At 33.1% G+C, this 23,903-nt stretch overlaps 1 protein-coding gene across 1 annotated transcript in view; it reads right to left on the minus strand.

Annotated features, from left to right (window-relative positions):
* Ptpmeg2 (Protein tyrosine phosphatase Meg2) overlaps positions 1 to 22,502 on the minus strand; it is a 72,148-nt gene extending 49,646 nt beyond the window's left edge. The window contains exons 1-2 of the mRNA XM_068766384.1: positions 22,422 to 22,502; positions 19,135 to 19,275 (exon numbers count right to left, since the gene is read on the minus strand). Of these exons, the coding sequence (XP_068622485.1) occupies positions 19,135 to 19,200 (66 nt within the window). The 5' untranslated portion in view covers positions 19,201 to 19,275; positions 22,422 to 22,502. The remainder of the gene's footprint in view (positions 1 to 19,134; positions 19,276 to 22,421) is intronic.
* Positions 22,503 to 23,903: the final 1,401 nt, after the last annotated feature.

Genomic DNA, 23,903 nt, shown 5'->3' on the forward strand with positions numbered 1-23,903 from the left:
CATCTTAGTATAGAATTTGGTCAGATTTTGAATTACACCTCCAAAAGTTAGTGCAAGCCACACGAAGCGAGAGGGGATCGGTTTAAACGATCGAATGAATCAGTGAATTAAAAATTAATATTTATTTAGACCTTTTTTTTCATTTTTTTTTCGTTATTTTCCTTAAGTAACGTTGTTTTTCATAATAATTTCAATAATTCTTTCCTATATCACAAAAGTAGTCTATGGTGTTAAGAATTAAAAATGGAAATTATGCGCAATAAATTATATAAAAATTATCAACTCCTTGTAAATGACCCGTAGTGATAAAAAACCACATCTACTATTATCAAATGTTTGTGTATAAAATTGTAACTATCAAATAATAAAATGATACGAAAGAAAAAATGGTTCTAAATATAAAATATTGATTACCTTGTTTATGATATAATCGGCTGCTGCGCATTTCAGTGACCATTTGATGACTCAAGCCTGTCGGAAGGCCGCGTCGCACACGCGACTGCCAAGGTGATTATCAGACACGTCAGATAAACAAACTGAACCGAATTACATGATTGCGGCGCGTAACACTATAAAGAGCGCGTCCTCCATAACACCTACACTTCCATATGTGTGTTCATATAAATATATCTCTATACGTAATATTTTTGTCTTCATTGTTTGTAAATAATAGTTAAATTTTACAAACGAAGGACGCTCATACTTCTTGTTCCACAAATGGGTAGTGTTTAACTTCATTTTCAAATACTTTGATTTATTTTTGTTATTCAGTGTCTATAATGTTAGTAGAAATATAAACTTCGTTGTTTTCTTGTACAGTCTCTCAAAAATTTGTAACTCTTATTACAATATACAATATTATTGTTATTAAATATATAAATATATTGCATATTTCTAGTTAAGGAAGGTTCTTGTGGAGAGAAGAAATTAAACTGTCATACATCCAAAAAAAAAATGGATGTCGTTATTAAGAACATTACGGACTCAATTCCAATATAATTCGAACTTTGTGCATGTAATTATACACAATTGCAAGTGATCAGAAACAAGTTTTCAGTGGATTGGCAGCAGCGTCCTCTGCGTACCATAATACAACACTTCTATCGTAGCCAAACGTGGCATATATAGTACATCCCTCCATATATATCTTTGGGGAAGGCCTATGTCATGCAATGGGCGTGTATGGGCTGAAAAGTCAACGACGTTATGTGTAAGAAATAAAATAAAAAAACGACTTTTTTTCTCGTTAATACCTCTTCTACCCATTGATCGGTAATCCTTTCAATTCTCACGTAGTTTCATTGACCATAAATTTTTTATGGTTACTCAATGCTACACGCTTGTTTATTATTTACGAGTACGACATTTTCCATTAGACTTGTGCCTAACCTAATTTTTATCTATGATAAATCAGTTTAAAATAAATACTAATATTATCTATCTTAATTTAATAAGCTTTTAACACTCTTCCTTCTTTTATTAAGTAATTTAAACCTTGTTATGTATGTATGCGTATCATTAATGAAAACAAGATTTTCATACGTTATCATAATAATTTTTTTATCACTTTTTCTTTTGAACTTCAACAGACTTGAAAGTACAAAATCTGGGACAGCTAGTATGTATGTATTTAAAGATGTTTTCTGTATGTAATATTTTTGCATGGTTATTAATTGCATGGTAAGACATTATAATTATCAGTCAGGGGTGCGATATTAACCAAATAAGATTTCATTTAACAATGTTTAACACTTAACCGTAACGTAATTATAATCGTCAAATAAACTACAAATAAAAAGTGCACCACATAAAATACACTCTGTATGTTTATTGAGTCAACTGACAGTTGTGTTAGTTGTGTTGTTCAATATTACTAAAAAACGATTATTTATTAATAATCATTCTTACCGGATTGATTTAAAAGCGAAACGTGAAATATAAGCGCATTATGTATACACAAAATATAAGGAAAAACAGACTAAAAAAATACTGCGTAGTAATGACGTTTCTAAAACAGATGTTAATGGCTTCTATATAATTACACATACGTTACGCGAAATTATAGATAATTATCTACGATAAAATGAAGTGACAAAAATAAGTTTGTTTTCAAGTATTACATTACGCACTTACGTTTGATGATATTTTACGAAATTGAAACGATCATAAGCTACATAGCGCGCAGAACTGATGGCCACTGGGGACTGGGGACTTACCCGTTCTGAAATGGACACCACAGGCTAGCAAGTGCAATTTTAAACATCCACCTACAAGATAGACTGATAACCTTGTTAAATTTGACGGAAGACGATGGATGCAGGCCGCTTCCAATCGGTACTATTGGAAATCAATAGAAGGGGAAGGCACAAGGTGCACAGAAATAAATTTTTTTCAAGAAATGTATATGCAGAATAACAAATATAATTTTCAATTCATAAAGCATCACCGCATGCTAAACTTAGTATATAAACTATTTGGCTTTTTATTATTGTGCAAGAATTTTATTTCGTTTTTAGAAGCTATTACCTAACTTTAGATTAGTTTCAAAACACCAACTTTACGTAGGTGAGAAACAATATTTATAAAAATTTAAAACATGTTTATAGCAAATTATAATGTGTATGAATAGAACACCTTTATGTATTTACGAATACAGGGTAATTGTTTATAGGTGTGCTTTAACGGGGTGAATGTATTGGTCAGTAGTAAGCAAAAAGCTTTTGAGCTTTGACACTTATTTTTTAGCACTCGGAATAAAGTGATCAATATGAACTATGCATTTTTCTATTGTATTACAAATAGTCTATAAGTTCTGATTGCACAGTCTGCAGAGACGTATAGTAAACAATAATTAATTTTAATACGTAGTAATACAAATGATTACAACGCTTATCCGTACTCTATCATCATTACGTGGTATATTATTATTTTTTTGAAATTATTGCTTTTTAGGTATGATATACTTGAAAGGGACAGATGATGGTAGTGGGCGTTAACAAACGTGAATAAATTTACAGATGTGTTTACATGCGATATATTTTTAAAAGTGTGCAAATCAAGAATTGACGTGGTAAAACCTCCTTATTCAATTGCGATCGTTGTCCAAATAACACACAAAAAATAATGACTCACTAAAATACGCCAAAGGTTAGGGTAAACAGATGCAACCAACGGAATTTTTGAACGCTTCCGAATCGTGCAAGGGTTTGGTATATGTAAACGCATTCTTAACTCATTATCACTAACCAATAACATAGGTTGGTTTATGCTTAGGTATTAGCTCTGTCCAGAGAATACAATAAAGTTGTTGCGGATTAATTTTAATCTCCACAAAAATCTGTAAAAACCGGATAGAAAAATTAAACTTTTCAGTACATCAAATACCTAGTACATCCTCGCAGAAAAGCCTTGATACTATATTCAAATGCATTGTTATACGTAATTTTCTATAACTAAAGATATAAAGATAATAACATCCGTACATTTAACGCCTACTAGTTAACAAATTACACATTGTACAAGGTGATTGTAATGTATATGTACATATGTGTGTGTGTGTGTGTGTGTGTATATATATATAAATATATAGCTCGTTTGTCAGCAAAAAGTTTCTACAGCTATTTCCAAATACTCTGTATAAAATAATCACTATACTTATAGTTGGTGATTGAATGAGAAACAAGATTTATAAAAATTTAAAACATTTTATAAAATATGTTTTATAATAATACAAAATGCAATAGGTATGAATAGAATACATTTACGTATTTACGTATACAGGGTAATTGATTATAGGTGTAAATGCATTAAAAGGGAAGGTATAGTTCTTCTGGTAACAAAAAGCTTTTACGCCTATTTTCGATCATTCTGTATTATATAAAGAGATCAATCTAATATATCTTATATGAAATTATTATTTGGAATTCGAGAGGCCATTGACTTATAGTAGTACAAAGTCTGCAGGGACATATAGTAAACAATAATAATTTTTTATGCGTATAAATTTGAATTTCGAAAAGTATTTTTCTTGCTTTATTATCATTACGTTATTCATTATTTCTCCATTTTCGGATATGGTGTACCATACATTAATTGACAGCAAATAAACTATACATTCAACATTTTAAAGCTTTTACACCAATAACTAAATGGCATATATATTATACACTTACAAAGAAAAAGTAACATTTTAATTTTGCTATAAAAATGCCTAGTTTAAACTTATTGTAACGTTTTAAAAAATCTTAAATAAATTAATTGAGTACATCTTTTCAAACATGAATACCGACTGGTTGTCAATATATCGGAACTTTTAATATACAGTTTATATTTGCTTTTCAACAGCGTTAGTAGGTCAGCGGTACTTAGCAAAGTGGTTCCAGATATCTTACATTTCGACCTTGACCTTTGGGCCCGGCTGATACTTCGTCGAATACTAATATTGATTTAAATATTCTGCGCAGTTACTTATTTTATACTTCTACAACACTATACGGGATAATTAGATATAATTGTTAAAGTGGTAAATGTAAATACTAATATCTAAACAAAAGCTTTATAGCTTTTACACCTGTTTCCTATTATTCTGGCCAAAGTGCTCACTCTCAAATATATTACATAAAATTATTTTACCTATAGGAATGCGATTGGCCAATAACTTATGGTAATATAAAGTCTGTAGGAACAAACAGTATAAAAAATAATTAATTTTATTATGCAATATTCCGAGTTTTGTAAACATTTTTTTCTTTATTAGTCATCATAACATTGATTAATATTCTTAAAAGTATTAATTTTTGGATAGGGTGAATAAACTTAATCAGCTATACATTCATTCCTTATAGGCTTTTATATCGATAACCAATCATCCTGTATAGACTGGGTTCCGACTATTTATATCTGTAAGCTCTTGTAAATATAGTTTTCTTCGATACATACACCGACACAGTTCTTACAGCGAAAACATTTCATGTCAGCCTTAGGTCGCTTAGTTTAAATTTATTTGAATAGTTTTACTACCTGTACAATAAAACGGTAACCTTAAAGGACCTTTAATTTTAATGTTTAGACCCAACCCTTTTTCGCAGACCCTATCAAATTTATTTTTTTCATTATTTTAATGAGTAATCTATATATACTAAAATAAAATAAAAAAGTTCCGTTTACACTTTGGTAGTACAATAAGTTGAAATTGTATTCTTTTCATAACACTCGAGTACAAAACAGTTTTAAAAAATTATCTACATATTTATACAGTGACCTTTGATTTTAAATAGTTGATCTCTGCATCTATTATGCATATCTATTATTCAAACAAACAAAGTAACGGCTCCGATTTAGATACAATATAGCCTGGTTAAATCCTTTTACATCATGGTGTTCTATAACCAAAAATGATTCTTTAGTTCAAAAATCATCAATCGAGATACAAAACATCATTATCTCAAACATAGGGCTGTCCACTGCCAGACACACGTGTTCTCCGAAGGTTTCCAATACCAGATGGAAGCGGCTTGTACCCAGCGTCTTCCGGCCTAACCCTACCTAAACCAGGCCGTCTGTCCACACTGTGGGAGGACGTCCTAGAGGCTTTTTGTTCTGCGCTATACATGACCTGTCCACTGAAACTTCAACTTGCAAATGTGGCTTGGCTGTTATTTTCCATCGTTTCACTGCGGTAAGTGATCACAAGCAATTGTTTCTCTTAATAGTTTTAGCACTTCATTAATATAAAAACCATCCGTCATCGGTTCCTGAGTCTAATTGGAGATTAAAGTTATTTAACGTTTGAATTACAAAACAGATAATATGCTATAATGTATCCATAAATACTTTTTGACGAATCTCACTCTCCGAGAGAATCTCAAGCCACAGCATTTAATTAACAACTAATAATAAAAGCACATTACATTTTAAAAATGTAATTATGTATAAATTCTAATATTACATGTTTTTTGTTACAAGCATCGTTAAAAATTTGTTTAGCACTTGTAACGTTGAGAAGCTAGCTTTTAATAGCACTAACTTACATCTGTTAATCGCATTACTTGAGGTAATAAAACCAAAGAGAAAATTTAGGCTGTAATACAAATTGTGAACTTAATATTTGTAAAATTCAATTAAACAAGTACTTTTTCATTTTAATTTTAAATTTCTTTTTAAATATTATTTACAAACTCTAATTGAAAATTGTTTAAATATTCACTATTTATAGTCTAAATATCAGAAAGTATTAAATCAAGTTTCACAAGCCGTACCGAATGTGTGGAATACACACGTAAAAGATTAACTTTTCTTTGATCATTAAATTTCGATCATAAAAAAATCTTAAATAAATATAAAACTTAGTTAAAAATTAACAACATTCATATTAAATTTGCACGCATTATCATACTTAAGAATACAAAAAATTAAATACAAACAAGTATGAGTTTAAAATGAATCATACAATGAAAATTTTAAATCTCGTTTACAAAACGCCCTACGGAATCATTGGAAGTTGTTTTCAACAAAGTTTCATATTGCGTTCAAAGAGAAATAAGATATTTCAAATCATACACACATCGTTCATATTATATTGCGACTCTTACAAAGTTTTAAGATACAACAAAAGGATACTTCAAGGCTCTAAGGCATGCGCTTTAAAATATACATATATTGATTATTTTTCTGTTAAGCGTTGCAAACATTAACGTACTTCGCACCCATATATCGACAATAAAATGTGTAATTAAAACTGTGTTTATTAATAAAAAAAAAAATTTTCACGATATCTTTTTCTCACAATCTTAAAGACATTTTAAAAAATACCGTAATTCGATAATCTCATAACGTTTCTGCAAAGTTGCGAAAATCAAATCTGCAATTCAAAAATTTCTTGGATAAACATGGTGATCGGTTATGGGAGATAAAGTTTTAAAATGGTGAATGTGTGGCTTATTTGGTGTCTATTGATAGTATAGTAAAAAACAGAATTTTTAAAATTCTGATTAGTACATATTAAAATTAATTATTGTTTACTATCTGTCCCTGCAGATTTTTAACCGCCGGAGTTTAGAGGCCGGTCGCATTACAACAGAAAAAAAATATTTAACATAAAATGTTTCAGACTGATTAGTTTATATAGGGTTATTGGAAATAATAGTAAATGTTGTAAAGCCTCTTACTGACAAGTGAGCTATTTATTCACCCTTTAAAGCTTTTACACCGTTAACCATTGAACCTGTATATGCGATTTGAAAAAAAAATGCACCAATAGAATATGACGTAAAGACTTCTCAAATCATGTTCGTGTTTCTCAATCTTACTAACATAACCTTAGAAATCTACATTTATTATATATAGTTGCAGTAACTTGAAAGGCAATAATACGTATACCCAACATTTGGTAAAATAATTAAAAATATCGTTTTAAAACATAAATAAAAACTTGCGAGTGAGAAATAATATGTAGAATTTTGCGCACGTTATTTAGAAACATGTCATATTTTCCACAAAGGCGACAAACACCAACAAGCACCGTTTTGAAGCAGAAATTCCTTCCATCATGTAACCTACATACATTACAATTGTACAACCTACATTTTCTAACGCTTCTTGCTGTGGACTCATAAATAACCATTGAACGAATTTAAACATATAATCAAAAGTAATGTTTTTTAATACTTTAAATTTATCGCCCAATGTGTTGCTAAGCTCAAAATTTGAATACACCTCAGCTAAATTAGCTATTTATTTACATTAAGAAGCAAACAAAAAGCATTACTGAGAGAAATAAATGAAGTGTAAAGAAATCGGTCAAAACAATACTTTATTTTTCTCATATAAATCGTAAATTAAAACATGTTAATCAAAAATAGAAAAAGACATCATAAACAAAACAAAATAGTAATTAATGTGCTTCTCAATTTATGTAAGATCATTATTAAAATCTCGCATTATACGAAAAAATAAACTTATATTTATAATTAAACGCTGTTTATTTATTAATATTTTTATTAAATAAATAAAGCAATGACTTTAAAATATGCCTTATTTATCTATTTTACTACTGGAGTGCGAAAACCAAAAGCTTGACAGTAACAAAATCTCGGATAACAGCTAGCAATTATTCATATTCTAATGGGTAACCTTGCCTCTTCTAAAGAACGATGATGGTTCAATTGAAAAGTACTATAAACGACTCTTCAAACTGTCACACACGTCTATTCAAAGAAGCAACAAAGTGGTGGAAAAAGTGGCGAAGTATTTAGGTGCGTCGAAGCCCGGATAACGAAAAAGGAGTGGAAATCGAACTTGAAGTGCAAATCGAGTGCTATCATGCACATCTACAGCACCATGTTCACCGTTTCGATCTATCGAATGTATTATGTACCCTACATTACTAAAAACAGGAATGTTGTTTACATTTCACAACACTTATTACATTATATGACACTGTTAATATTATTAACTCGTTGAATTATTTAAAGAAACCACAGTCCGTAACAAGTAAATTAAAATTATTTAAAAAAATTATGTTAGGTTTTTCCTGTTATTATACTCGTTCGAATCAAAAGAAAACGTCGGAACTCCCGCAATCATTACCTCGAATGAATTTCAAATTTCTGTATTATTTTGATCTCATTAACCATAAACAAACATATAGTTGAAGATATTAATAAACATAAATAATTATAAGATATACTTACGCTAATTAAATTAATAATATACAATAAAAAGCTTTCTTCTAATCTTTCCAATCACCCTGTATAGATTGTATGAATACGACATGCCAGTAAGTTCTAGCGGTAAACAGTCTACAGGGACGGATAGTAAACAATTATTAATTTTAATATATAATAAAGCGAATTTTGAAAGCGATTTTTCTTACTTTATTATCATTACGTTATTGATTATTTATCGATTGTCTGACACCTTGTACCTAAAGGTGTGCAATAGACAGCATATGGCTTATACGTAACCGCTTTAAGCCTTTCCACCTATAACCAATATCTCCGTATTCATAAGTTATTGACCATATCATCCCTTTACGAAAAAAACATGTTAATGCTACCTAACGATATTAAGAGGAAATTAATTTATATGAAATATGTTTAAAACTAGCTGTACCCACGACTGTGTGGAATTTAACAAAAAAAAATATTTAGGTTTTTAACTTTTTTATTTTATTTTGTAAACTTAGCTTTAACTCTTAAATTACATCGGCTATCTGCCAGTATAAATCCAGCCAAAATTGAACTGGCCATTTCAGAGATTGGTCAGAACAAACAGATAGACAGATTAGTAGTATATATATTCAGTGCATGTAATAAAAAACTGATATTTTAATATTACAAACAGACACACCAATTTTATTTATTTGTATAGACGAATCTGCGGAGGCGACACGCTTCCCGCCCACGCACTGACACGTGAGCGTCGACGAGGCGACCCCATCGATTGATCGCAAAGCATATACCGGGTTGATTGGTTCTTTTAGAAACAAATAGGCCAGCATTTGACCGGAAATAAAGCGCAGAATATAATTACTCTGGAAGAATTTGAATCATAAAATGTTTTACGGTATTGAGGATGACTCAATATTTGCAAAGATAAAAATAACCAGGAGCTGTTTTTCACTCAGAAGGGACGTACCGTGTCTGGCATTGAACTTTAGAGGGTGAACATATCTCGCCACCCCAATTTTAGCGTCACCCTCGTGCAGACTTTCACGTAAATCTATTCACTTTCTGTCTGCCTCTGTATGTACACAGATATCACAATCATATGACTTCTGTGTATAACTAACTTGTATTGTTTGTAGCGAAACTTTTACACAAAATTTTATTGATCTTCTAAAACATATTGCGAAAATTATATTTGTGAGTTGCGTGTATTTAAGATAATAAATAATTGTAAAAAAACCGTTCCAATGTATTAATTTTAATATATATATACATATATATATATAAGTACGCAATATGAATCTTAGTTACCTAATATATTTATGATTGCGATTGTGCTATTTTTAGCTCAGTAATACCTATTATTAAAGCCCTATATTGCTATAAAAAATTCTTTATATACATTTTTAAACAGTATTTACAAAACTTTAACTACATGTCTCTGATTTCTGCATGCCTTATGACAAAGATCCCTCTCCTCAAAAAAAAGTTTTTGGAGTTATTGTCTGATAATCCTGCCGGGACCGGCCGCGGCGATTACGATTGTGAAATATCTTAAGTCGCACAATCAACAACATAAATACCTTTTTAAAACATACATTTATTTTAAATTTTATATGCATTCGGAATCTACAAACAGATATTAACATAAATGTTAGTCACCTAAATATCTCGACTCGGTTATTTGCTACTAACATTTAATACATATTAGATCGAACGTCCAACTTTTGCAATTTAGACGTCCATACAAATTTCAAGCGAACTTTTACCAACAGATATATAAATAGCCAAATTATTTTAACAATAACATGATAACAATTCCAAATAACCAATATAACTTACGTAACAGATCGACAATTAAATGACGAAATGTTGTCAGGGTCAACGCGTTAGATGTTGTTTGACGAGCTCGCCGATATTTGATTTCTTATAAAGGAACAGGTGCGTATTTTATAGATTGTCTACAAAGTATATTTCACATGTTATCTAAATTCTATTTCATAGAGACCATGGGCAACGAAATAATGAAAAACTAAACACTATTTTCTTTCTACACTTCGTTTTGAATTTGTGTTTTAAATACAACAATTATTATATCTTCTAATATATGTATACTAGATAGAAAGACGATATCATATATACTTTTTTATGCAGGCAAATTTTTAATAATCTTTGGCAGATGTGATTATAAAATAAGTAACATTAAAAAAATGTCATTAATGAGATATAATTGTAAAAATTTCTATAAGTACTCATATACTAATGCATGTTTTAATGAATGTTGTTATATATGAATAAACATTCAACAAACCTTATATAAGCATCGAAATATGATCCGCACCAGGATTATATGAGGTCTCTATTGATCCGTCCCTTCAGGTTATTAGACCCAAAAGTCCCGGGCGAACATCGGCCAAGCCAGTGCAGTCCCCGGCAAACTGATGGTTAACACTAGCACAACACTAGCCCACGGCAACGATGCCCAAATTTAACACAAATATTGACACTTGATACCAATCCCGCTCAAATAAAGTATCAATATCCACGCTGTTTTGAAACTACTGTTATCGGTACAACGCGTTTTCGGTTCGATAAGATACGCCGAATTCAGTTTGAAATACGTTACGCGCAATATTGCAGACGAGCGCAGCCGAAGTAAACGACCGCCAAGAACGAGGTCTCTCAGCCGACTGACGTAGGCCCCTCGGTTAGATACTGGCGGGCGGCTACGCATAGCCCGCATCCGCCCACCGCGCTACGTAAAAATCATGCTACGAATTTTCCATCTATAAATAAATTGACTGGTGAATCGGAAAAGTGACAATTGAATGGAATAGAAACTAGTTGAACCAATCACATACAACTGCGCATTGTTTTGAAATGAGAATAACAAATTAAACTGAATTTAATTATTTAAATTACTTGTTTAATTACATTGCTTTTGACTCATATTTAACTATATAAACCAATACAAACAGAAAATAAAGACGCAGTATAAGCATACAAATTTAACAGAAGAATATAAATTATAAATTCATTAACATTCAACCTCTAACAAAAAAAAGAACAAAATGTAACAAAATCTAAATGTAATTTTTAATATAATGAAATTCCAGAATTATGATCTGATAAAATGAACACTATATCATTACCGATAGGAAATGCTCGGGCAATTCTCGAATCACTCACGTCCCTTCACGGCAAACGGTATAGGATATCATAATCGGAAATTAAATTTGGATCTGTGTTACTAGCTGTACTAATAGACTTTGTAACAGAATTTATTGGCCGTCGCATTTCAAAAGAAAAAATAAATAAATTAGACATATTTAGGTGTATTCACTTTATTTATTGATAAAATACGAAAGAAGTTTTATTATTTCTAGATGTGATCATAGTTTTGTTGAAAACGACAATACAAACTGGTTATGCGTGAACAGTCAAACGCGCGAAGTTCAAAACAAACTGACAAACGCGTGAAGTTCATAGCGAACCGTTATAAAGTTTTTAACTTTTCTCTCTAATATTGTATTCCAAACAAATTATTTGGAAACTTGTAAAAAAATATGAACATTGAAAATCGGAAGTCGTTCTCAGTAAAGGCATGACCAAAAGAAAAAAAGCATACATAATATACATAGATTACGCCTAAGGATTTTTTTTTAGAAAATAAGGAAAGGATTTCAATGAGTTAAAAAAATTCACTAAAAAACTGTTATCAGAATCTTCTTCTTGTTCCTGTCAGACTTACTATGTCATCAATCCATCTAGTAGGGGATTACTCACGCCGCATGTACCGACTCGAACATTAGTTGTACGTGCGATGTGCCCTACCCACTGCTACTTCAGAGAAACAATTCTTCGAGCTACGACGTTCATCTTTGTTTTTACGTCGGCATGGTCGTTTTTGATTCGATCTCGCAGCAAAGCTTTAAGCATATGCCTCTCATTTGTTCTCCGGGTAGCCTTGAGCCTTATGAAGCCCATCGCAAGCAACCACGTCTCCGATGCGCATGATGTAACTGACAATACATTGATCAAAGACCTCCGTTTGCAGATATTGCAATGTTTTGGACAAGATACTTTGTAGTTTCCCAAATGCTGCTCACACGAGTTAAAATCTTTTCTACGCACAAATAAATTTGTCATACTCCACGAAGCAAGTAGTTATCCGTTTATTGCGTTCACTCGCCTATTCGCATTCTCGGATTTCTTCTGTTTTTTCACAAACATTGATTCAAATTTATGTAACCATGCATCCATATCGTCATATGTCGAGGATGGCGGATTAGCATTCGCGTTCACCATTTATACACACCATATTCTAACCTATTTCGCAAATAGTAATTTGCAGGTACATAGCAATCGAGTCACAAATTACTTTAGATGGTTTAATCTAAACCATTTAATGGAACTCACACAACAGTGTTGGTAAATATATTACATTCAACTGAATCAATTGCGGCGTTCTTTGTGTACTGTTCAAAGCGTTAAATCCTTAAATCCGATTAACTGCAGTGCTGTTGAATCTATACAACTGTGTTTTAACAATTGTTTAATCCGTTAAGTACAGGGACGTCCGCTGCGCTTCAGTAAACGGTGTGCCAATAAGCCACGTTGCCCGCCCAGACTTCAGTCTCGGTTTCGTAGAGAAAACGCTGTTTTCAGTTAAGACCAAAGTCGCTTTATTCTATATATTTTGCCACTTTTTTAATCCTAGTTCTAATAAGTTTCCGTAACTTGTGTAGACTTTGCGTAGACGTACAGTATGTTATTGCTAAATACACTTATGTCAATTAAATATTAAATATAATTAAATATTTTTTACCTATTACAACAGCAATATATGAAAATAAAACATAACTAAGCAACATACAAAAGAACTACTAACCATTTCTGACTTAATTAATTTTACAGGTGAATATTTAAGGCAGATTTTTGAGGCAGCACTAAAATGATTGGAGACATCAAAATGCACAGACAAGAATTATTTTTAACCAATTTGACGTTAGATATTTAGGAGACAAACTAAACTGTACATTAAACTGATCTCTATTAGACATGCGGAGACAACACAAATACAGATAAACAAAAAAACTGTTTATGTATACGTGAACATTTTACTAATGTCTATCACAGTGTTATTGGAGTAGAATCGAAGGTTACTAATGATAGATAAAGAATACGATAGATCAGTATTTTTCTACCTATTATGTGCTACTCGTATGTCCCATCTTAGCTTTTCTAAAATTCTTATTCCCCCATGTAACATGCATTTTTATATTAAAACGAAAGAGTTAAACACGTGAATGCCCGCCTTAACAATCAAACTGCCCACTTGTGGGGCATGGGTAAACAAATGATAGATATACGTATAATATAGATAGACGTACTCAAATGAAAATTTTTACATTGGTATTATAATTTATCAATTTTATATAAATTTATCACGCTTTATCACAGTAGCCCAATATTGTTCAAATAATTATCAGTAAATCCGAATTACATGGTTTTCACACATTAACACTGAACTCTAATTATAATTATATAACTCTACTTTAATATGTTTTATATCGACATTTTAGCACCTATAAAAACTTATTTATAGCGTAAAAGCTTTAGATTCTCTGAGATGTTTCATAAATAAATTAGTATTCTTACAGTTGCTTCGCAATATATCTTTAATAACAATTTATTTATTCGCCATGACGGGCACGATACATAAAAGAAATAAAAATAAACTCGTAACACCTAAATTCGTGTACACATATATATTCAAGATCCACAAAAGATCCTAGAAATTCCTTTTCTTAGTTTTAAATCTAAAATTAAACAGATTATATTTTAGTATGTGCGGAAATTGGTTTCAATTTCCGCACATACTAAAATATAATCCTTTATTGCAATGTGATAAAATGGAAACTGTTCACAGAGATCTACGTAAGCGATACTTCTGCATATTTATAATGCGGTGGTATTTTACCTTATGACATGCAAATTCATATGGCACCGCATATAGGCCTGCTATTTTGAGACAACGTCTGACGTGTTTCCAATTCCCCTTCACAATCCACCCTTCAAACGGGAATACAACGCATTACTACTACTGATAATAAGAACTGATTTAGCCAAGGTTAGTTTCTCGGATGAACGTGATTCATTTGACAGCAAAAGCCCTGGCACTCTCTTAGTTACTCCAGCGCCGTCACTCTAAAAAGCATTCGCTTCAGTGATGCAAGAACTTTGAATTCTTCTTATCCCATACGCGTGAAAATATAAAGTTAGAAGGAGATAGGTAACGTTACATAAAGAGATATGTAATTAACAATTCGAGTTACTAGGAGAGTTATTGCTTTGGTACTATTTTTATGTACAATCAAATCTTATATACAGGAAACTTAGATAAAAAAAACAGTGAACAAACTCTTCATTTGTATACGTGTATCGCAAATTCCGCAAGATATGTTTATCCTTTCAGTCATAGGCGCCGCGTCAGACTGTAGTTGGACGGCTTCTATAAAGAGAGCTGCCAAGGCAAAGCTTTTCTGCTTAGTGCCAGCGTTGACAAAGCAGATTAATACAGTGTTAGCATTACCGTCGAGTACAATATCTACGAAACAACATCGTAACTGAACAATTAACTAGCACACGTATTAAATGTTAACTGCTTCGAATTGAACTCTATATTGTTTCTTAAGTAGCCGTATATTTAAAAGCCGATTAAACTTTTTAAAAAGGCATCTGCAATGCCTTATACCTAAGTTATACCCTTTAGTTATTAAAGTGAAGTTTTGGAAAGCTATAAACTTAAGCAACTAATTCGTTTACTTAACTAATTAAATAAGAATTGATGTGGATTTTTTATGATACATCATAAAAAAAACAATATCATCATCAACATATCCCCCGTAAGGGGTACATCTGGAAATAGGCCTCCCCCCATAAATATTCAACAGGACCGTATGAAAACGCCATTTTCTGGGAAAAGAGAAGAGGACTACCTCTTCTCGGGACTACCCACGCTGCGCTTGCCGATCTGCTGTCTCCATTCTATAAATTTAAGACTATAGCGGCAGATGAGTAGGAATGAATGTGCTATATTAATTTAAATTACATTTAAAAATATTTGTACATATATCCAATTTTTAATAAGCTTTGAATTGAAAAGCTATTATTTAATAGCTGTAAGAAAAACGGCTTCAATTATACAGATACATAGGAAAGATTCGAGTACATCTACAACATCACATTTAACTTGACATGCCCGTTAAACGAAGTGGAGGTTGATTGGAAATGTACGGTGTGTCGTAAAGGCGTAGAAAAATGCAGCCTCCTTGTCGAAGACTCGGAATAGGGTCAAGTAAAAACGTAATCAATAGAGGGCTTTCTTCAGATATTAAAAATAGATACCAGTTGATCATCTTACATTAGTCGCGCGGCGACAAACTTACAGGAAATATTTACAGATGAAGCCCTAGGTAAACAAGAGGAGACAAAACATACATATTTAAATATATGTATTGAAACTGAAAAGGAGAGACAAAAGGCCGTCAAACTAAGTATCGACGTAAGCTTACTGAACTATCAAATAAATCATTACAAATCTTACAGTACTCTAAGTTAAAAATCCTCGCGTTATATTGGAACATTTGTAGGAATATGAAATCGCGTGACATAAAAACACTTGTTAGGCTAGATTCGGTCTCATTGCCAAGTTCATAGTCGCTCAATGAGCCACGGAGAGATATTTTTCTACGAGATCGAATCAAGACTGATGTGATTCGTAAACAAACAAATGTAACTGACATAGAGCAGGCTACCAGGAAAGGCTTGTGCAGTACCCGTGTGCAACGAAACCCAGGCGCCCCCCAGACATGACCCCCCCCCCCCGCCCCTCGCGGCTATTAAGTATTAACTTTGCCGTCGTAACAAGAAAGCTTTTTCATATTCCAATAAGCTATTTTGTAAGTAGGTATAGCTTACAGTATGGTATTAATTAGGGCCTTTCTTCTTATGACGGCAGAATAACACTTATTGTTTTTATGCCTGTAACATATCTCTGTTGCGAAACTAAGCGAGCATGATGGTCGAGGACGATGCTCCTTCCTGTTTCGGAGCGCCCCCTGAGACGACGCCGCCCGTGTGCATTGCACACCCTGCACTATTGGTTAAACCGCCCCTGCAGGTTACAGACGCATATAACAAATGACCGCAGCATAGGACATCTACCCACAAGGAAAACAGACGGACTAGATAAGGTCGTAGGAAAAAGTTGCATGAAGTTCGCTTCCAACCAGTCTTATTGAAAATCTATGGGTCTATGCCAGCAGCGATGATGATGACAATGATGATGAGACTACTGTATAATACATTATTACTAAAAAAAGTCCCTACCATAGTTACTAATTGAGAGTATTTCAGAGACCAAAGGCGTCGCTATATTACATAAAATCTCTTTAATGAAGGCAAAAATCAGGAACGGGGTGCGTTGAAAGGCCATGCCATAATTTTGTTACCAATCAGTAGTTTTGTCGAGAGCCGCTGACCTAACTTAGAACTTTGTTATTTTCAATGGAGGCTGCCAAGTACCCACTGACCTATATTTAGTCAACAACTTCGTAAATTTTGTCCTCGTTTTATAAAACATACAATGCGGTCCAAATTACTTAATTTTTTTTTATTACAGAGCAAATCCACTGTCCCATGTCAAAGAAACTTCTTTCTTCTTTTATTTATTCATTTCGGAATAACAACAGAGTATACAACTAAATAGTCATAAGTTCACGTGCTTTTCAATAGTTATTCATTTTCACTGCGTCTCTCATTGAAGATGGACACAAAATGATCAAATTTTAGCTTTACATATTTAATTAAACTAATATAATAAGGAAAACAAGTAATGGTAGCCCAGTGATAGATGACTGACATTTGCCATAGAAGGTCGCGGGTTCGATTCCCGGGATACAATTTTATATAATTCACACTTTGTGCGTTAATTGCATAGGATTGCCACTGCTCACGAAGAAGTTTCCAAAGGATGGACAGCAGCGACCTCTGCGTACCATGATACCACACTGCGATCGCCAACCCGTCTGCCAAGCTTGGTGATTGTGGTATCTCCCCCCCATAGTTTTCGGAGACCTATGCCTTGCAGCGGACGTTTATGGGCGTAAAATACGAACAAGTTACTAATTTTAGTGATAACTTAAGAATGGGCACAATATTTAGATTTCAATTGATCTAATTTGGAAATGTAGCAATTTTTACATTACTCTGCAAAATGAATGCCAAAATTTTACATACGCAGAACGGATTGTTTTAAATATACATAAATAATAAAAAAACATTTTTACATCAATAATGTAGTATATACAAGGTGGTTGGTTATAGGTATAAAAGGTTTAAAGGGAGGAATGTACATTTGGTGTACCCTATTCAAACAACAAAGGTTTCAGAAATGATAAATAACGTTATGGTACTATAGTAAAAAAAGCGTTATCAAAATTCATAACAATTATTACTATCTGACCCTGCAGAATTTATCGGCTTGTCGCATTCCAGTACAAAAAAATAAATTTATGTAATATATTTCAGAGTGATCACTTTACAGGTTTATTAGAAACAGGTATAAAAGTTTTAAAGCATCTTGTTAACAAATGAGCTATACATTCACACCTTTAGGGCTTATACACCTATAAACAATCACCTGTATATCTACAAAGGTATAGATAGATAATTCGTACACTTGTAACTACAAAGTACTCGTGATTAGTAAAAAAGCAAATATCGCGACAGATTTAAAACATTTATCTTTATAATCCCTATATTATTTCAAAATAATAATTTCCAACGTGTCGAAAACTTACACAATTACCCACTTAGTACGTCGTGTACACATGACCATGATCACTATTGTACATCATGAAAATTATAAAATAGAGTCCAATTCCACAAAAACTTGAATCAAATTTAACACCCTTATAGAAGCATCCTTCAACATCAATTACATGGCTAGAATAATTTCAAACATGCCCTGATCTGAAAAAAAAAACAATGCAAACTCAGTCGAATTTTAAGTGGTCATTTCCAACTAGTAGTAGGTAATTTCTCCATATTTTGTCATCGGGCTGAAACTTGGAATTTAAAAAAGGCGCACCAATTACATATCTGTCACGTTTAAATATAGTGTTACTGAAGGCTGATCCGATGAATTTCACGGACTGCTAGTAAAACCAACCCATCACAGTAGATTTTTGAGTTTTTCAGACGCATAACGAGTAAATGCGGGAACACAACTTTTAAAACTTTTGTTCCAGCCAATAAGAACTATTTATTCTCAAGCTTTATCACTAAATAATCCTTTACGATCTTCTAGAACTATCTCATATCATCTTATAGCGTATTGATCGATCCCACGTTCACTTGTCATTTGACTTGTTAAAAGTTTTTGTATAATATTAGATCTTACCTTAAGCATTGTTAATATTTTCTGTGAGAGTTCATAGTCGAAGTTGGTGTACTTGGAGTCTGTCATGTCGTATATGAACACCAGGCCAGCTCGCTGAGTTTCCAGCGACTGCAGCGCTACGTCCAACTGATACACCACTCCCTGCGTACAAAGTGGTTCTTTAAGTGCAATAATAAATTTTATAATTAATTAAGCTACAAGTTTATTTTTAGATATATATATATATATATATATATACTTTGCCAACAACAAGGTTTATACCTTTTACACCTTCTTTTCTGATTAACCTGTATAAACTTATCACTTAAATACGTTTTACATAAACTAATTTTTTCTATTAGAATATGACAAGCTAATAGCTTCTCCCAGTACAAATTGAATTTATTAGTTAATTTTTGCCATTATTGTCTTAAACAAAATTAATTTTTATACGTAGTAATACGAATTTTGAACGCTTTTAGTGCCGTAGACTTTTGGATAGAGTGTAACATATTAATTGACAGCATATGCGCTATACATTCACCTCTTTAAAGCTTTTACAATTATTACCAACCATCCTGTATACTATACAGTTCTTTTTAATATATGTTGTCTTTTTAACTATGATAGTTTTATTTAGGTAAATATAGTATTAGTAAAGATGTGATTTAATCATTGCCTTCCATCCTTTGCGTTATGCTTGAATTAATTAAAAATTAATTAACTCATTTAACGGGTTTTCATAAACAAGTAACGACAAACTGTCAAATAATTGGACTTAAATACGCTAAATGAGATTACCTTACATTAATCGAAGCTAATAAATAAAAAGCTACTCCATTGTAGAAAATATTAATTTATATATTATTAACTTCATTGATGACAGTTTACCTGTCGAATGCCTATCTGTCCGAAGTCCCCGGGTGCGTACATACTTACCGTGGATGTACTACAAACCACAGGATAATTTATATTTCATTTATCATATAAAAAAATCGTTCCTGACACTGACAAGCGCCATGTTGCGGCAAACGAAGGGTTAATAGTACTGATCTTGTATACGATATAAGTTAAAAAACGCTCTATGCAGGCCTCTGCCAACTGGTACTCCTATTGAAATTAAGACAGACCTGGACCTAGGCCTGCAGTACACATCTTACGGATAAAATAATGATGATGAAAACTTTTCTTAACCATTTGATTTATTCACTACACAAAGGACCGAAAACGTGTCTATAATGCAGGAGATTACACTATAATTGACGGCTTGATTTCATTAAATGGCGTAAATCAGACGCATATTTGTAATCAATTAAAACGTAATGTTTGATTAAGGAAAAAATAAACAATTTTAAGGAAATATAAATTTAGAGACGGGATTTAACGACGAAACTAAACAAAAAAGCCAATCGGATCGGCAAATTGAAGTAGCAGTGGACATAGCGCGGAGAACAGAAAGCCGCTGTGACATTTATGTGAAGAGAAGACCCCGTACCGGCAAGCTCGGTGTAAGACGTTCGCTCATGCTGGATGGTGATCTATTCGAACGGGTCTGAAACTTATATCCGACAAAGGATTTCCTGTGGCTGAAATGATAATGAGATGATTGATGGATTGGCTAGTATACTCGCCTTCTTTGTCCAAGAAATGCACATATCACAAATCCAGGAATCAATGTAAGAACACGTAGAAATTTACATTTATTAGAAATCAGTCAAATCAGGAAAACTAAGCTAAATCGTAAGGTAAATAACGTAAGCGCACTCGCTATCAGAATAACACGTTTAACTACAGGGACAAGTGGTTTATTCTAACGCTAGTCTTCGCCAAAGATCGACACAAATGACGAAACATAGTGCGCAGCAGAAAGGATTATAATTCTTGATAGAAAGAGGTACGACGCAAGGAGGTGTTTTACTCCAAATATGAATATAATCTTTTATTGATTTCAATATAAATTCATGAAAACAATTTAAATTTCTTATGTTCGCTGGAATACATCCAACACTCTACGTCAAAGCGCTTATTTTGCATGTAATATGAATTTACAATTTTTCACCTTGTGCAACCTCATAATTATTTATTAGGTTGCGGAAAGTTTAGTGTTACATAAGTAAACTATGCAGTATAAACTCTTTGGTTGTACTTTTTTGAATCTGACACGTTATTACGGCATTAAATAGAAAACATTTTAAAATTAAACATTCTAAATACAGAACGATTTCTTGCCACTCTTTTCTTTTCGCCATTTTGTGTGAATTGAACGAAGTAATTCGATTAAAAATTGTGACGCAAAGAGCTACTGTGCTGAAATTGGCCTTTAAAAGCTTCGTTCGTTATGAGCTTTTAGCTAGCCTAACCGTTATCATTGTAATTATTCCAGCCATAGGACATCTACTGTTTGACATAAGCGTCTTTCTTAGATATCCAATAAGTCCGATGGGAAATGGTCTGCATTCGACTATGTGCACGGATACGTTTATAACAATTTCTATCGTCTCAAACTATACACAACACAATTCACGGGTAGGGGAGTAAGGAGGTGTTGTAAGCTGGCGCGGTGCGAAGACTTGTGTAGCAAACTAGTTGATATAAGTCATTCTCTAGCGAACAGTGTCCATTACACAAACCACTTTTATTTCCAAATATTGATGACAATCAAACGAGAAATAGAGAAAACAAGATCAAAATTGATTGACGAAGAATAACTTTCATTATGATAACGCCAAAACACACACACATCTTTACCCTGCAAACATTAAGTGCTTGGTTAAAAAGTGTTAAGGTCACCATGCACCAAAACCTTCACACGTTTCGACCTTTTCAGAATACTTTAGATAGGGTTGGATTAACATCAAGGAAAAACACAATATACTTGTCATAGTTTCGACTAGAAATCCCACGTTTTTAGCAGCAATGTTATTACGTCATTGCCTACATATTGCAACAAATTACAGAATAGCATAACGTGAAAATACAAAAACAAAAGAGAAAAAGTATAATTATTTTATATATAACCTTCAAGATATTCTGAGTCTATTTCTGGTGGTCTATTTCTTCTATTAAGTATTGAAAAAAAATCCTTTACTGTCTTCAGCAAATTACCCTGAAAAACGCAGCGAGGTAGGGGCTGAAGAAAAAAGCAAATAAACGCCAGCGCCACAAGAACTGCAGACTGAGCACCCGATTCCCTCCCCCGCCTCGCTGCGTGCGTACCTAACGCACGGCACAGCGGTTTCGGTAGCACTACATTGATACACAGATTATTTATGTTAATACACAAATGTTTACTAGCGTGTAACGGTAACCTGGAGTGTAGTTTGGTGCGTCGTCTGTGTGGGGAAGTGTTTGTTGGCTGTGAACACGGCTATAGCGGCGCCCGTCGCATCGCGGGTGGGCTGTGAAAAGAAACGAAGATTAATTTATATATGTATGTATGTTGTAAACATATTAATGAACAAATCGCAATATGAGACGGTCGGTAGCCACATAACACTAAAGTTTTATTCATATACTAGATCGATTCACGAATGAGGAGATCCGTGTATAAACGAAAGTAACCGTCGCGCCTAGCAGGTTGGCAAGTTGAATGCCATACTGCAATCTATGGAACGTAATATAGCGTTCTTTTAGGCTCACTCTTATACGTAAAGGGATAGCCAACAGTTGTGAGCATGGACGATTGTGAGGAAATGTAAATTTAGTTTAAGTTTTATCGGTTGCCAGTGCTGGATAGGTAAATTGCATAGCCTAGCGACCATACCACATGGGTATGCCAAACGGCGCACATAATAGATGGCTACCAGCGTCTTAAAACTCTGGAGTTTAGACTACGATCTGGCAAGCGCAGCGTATGATGTCCATCCCAAAAGGTTGACAGACGACATTGTTTAAGTCGTATTATAGTTCAATTCCAACAGGTTCTATTAGAAGGTCTATGTCCAACAGTGGACGTCGAATCATGCATTCGAATGTCAAATTTCTAGCAATATTACAATTGAAATCGTAAACAGAAATATTTTGCATTTAATTATTTTCCAGCAATATTTGCTATTCGTATACTAATAACTATCGATACTTGAAATCGACTATTTCCTGTTTGAAAAGGATGAACTAAGTCGTCGATACCGGTTTACTTCGCACAAACAATTAATTTACAATTACAAGATTTCAGCTGAACTTCAATTCAAATACAAAAATAATTACATTAACCTCTTTTGATGCTAATTAAACCTATAGAGAATCACAAGACACGTCTACATGTACTAACGCTAATTCTACATAAGTAGATAAACTAAGGCGTTGATGTTTCAAGGGGATGACGCAGTTGCAACCAGTCAACCAGGGGTAAGGAGCCCCTCCCAATCCGGTGAAAAAAAAATGTAGCAGTCTAAGCCGCGCATCTTAATTCAGCGCTCGACACTAGTTAATGTAAAGAATTAAGCGCTTTAACTAAGCTGTAAATGCCAACTGTTAAAGTCCGTGACAAAAATGGCGATCAAGCTCACCCACACGGAGTGGGATCAAGAGACAGCCGATCTTGTTCTTAGAAAGTGATGACGACGTGGTACCTTACACCTTACGCCTCAACTTTTCAGCCTGGGTTTATTAAAAGGGCAAATATATCCTTTGCCAATAGTTAAAGAGGAGGGCCCTTAGGTTTGTATTTAATAGATGATGAAACGAAATCACGAAACCATTTTGCGTTGCTGACTAGCAACGCAAAATGGTTTCGTGCAACTGCGGCACAGCGAGGATGCCAGAAAAGGTTAAGCTTGCCTCCTGGACGT

Source organism: Battus philenor, unplaced genomic scaffold (assembly GCF_028537555.1).
Source record: "Battus philenor isolate CCGP_79_NKW_IND1 unplaced genomic scaffold, ilBatPhil1.0.hap1 SCAF_21, whole genome shotgun sequence".
Taxonomy (NCBI): Eukaryota; Metazoa; Arthropoda; class Insecta; order Lepidoptera; family Papilionidae; genus Battus; species Battus philenor.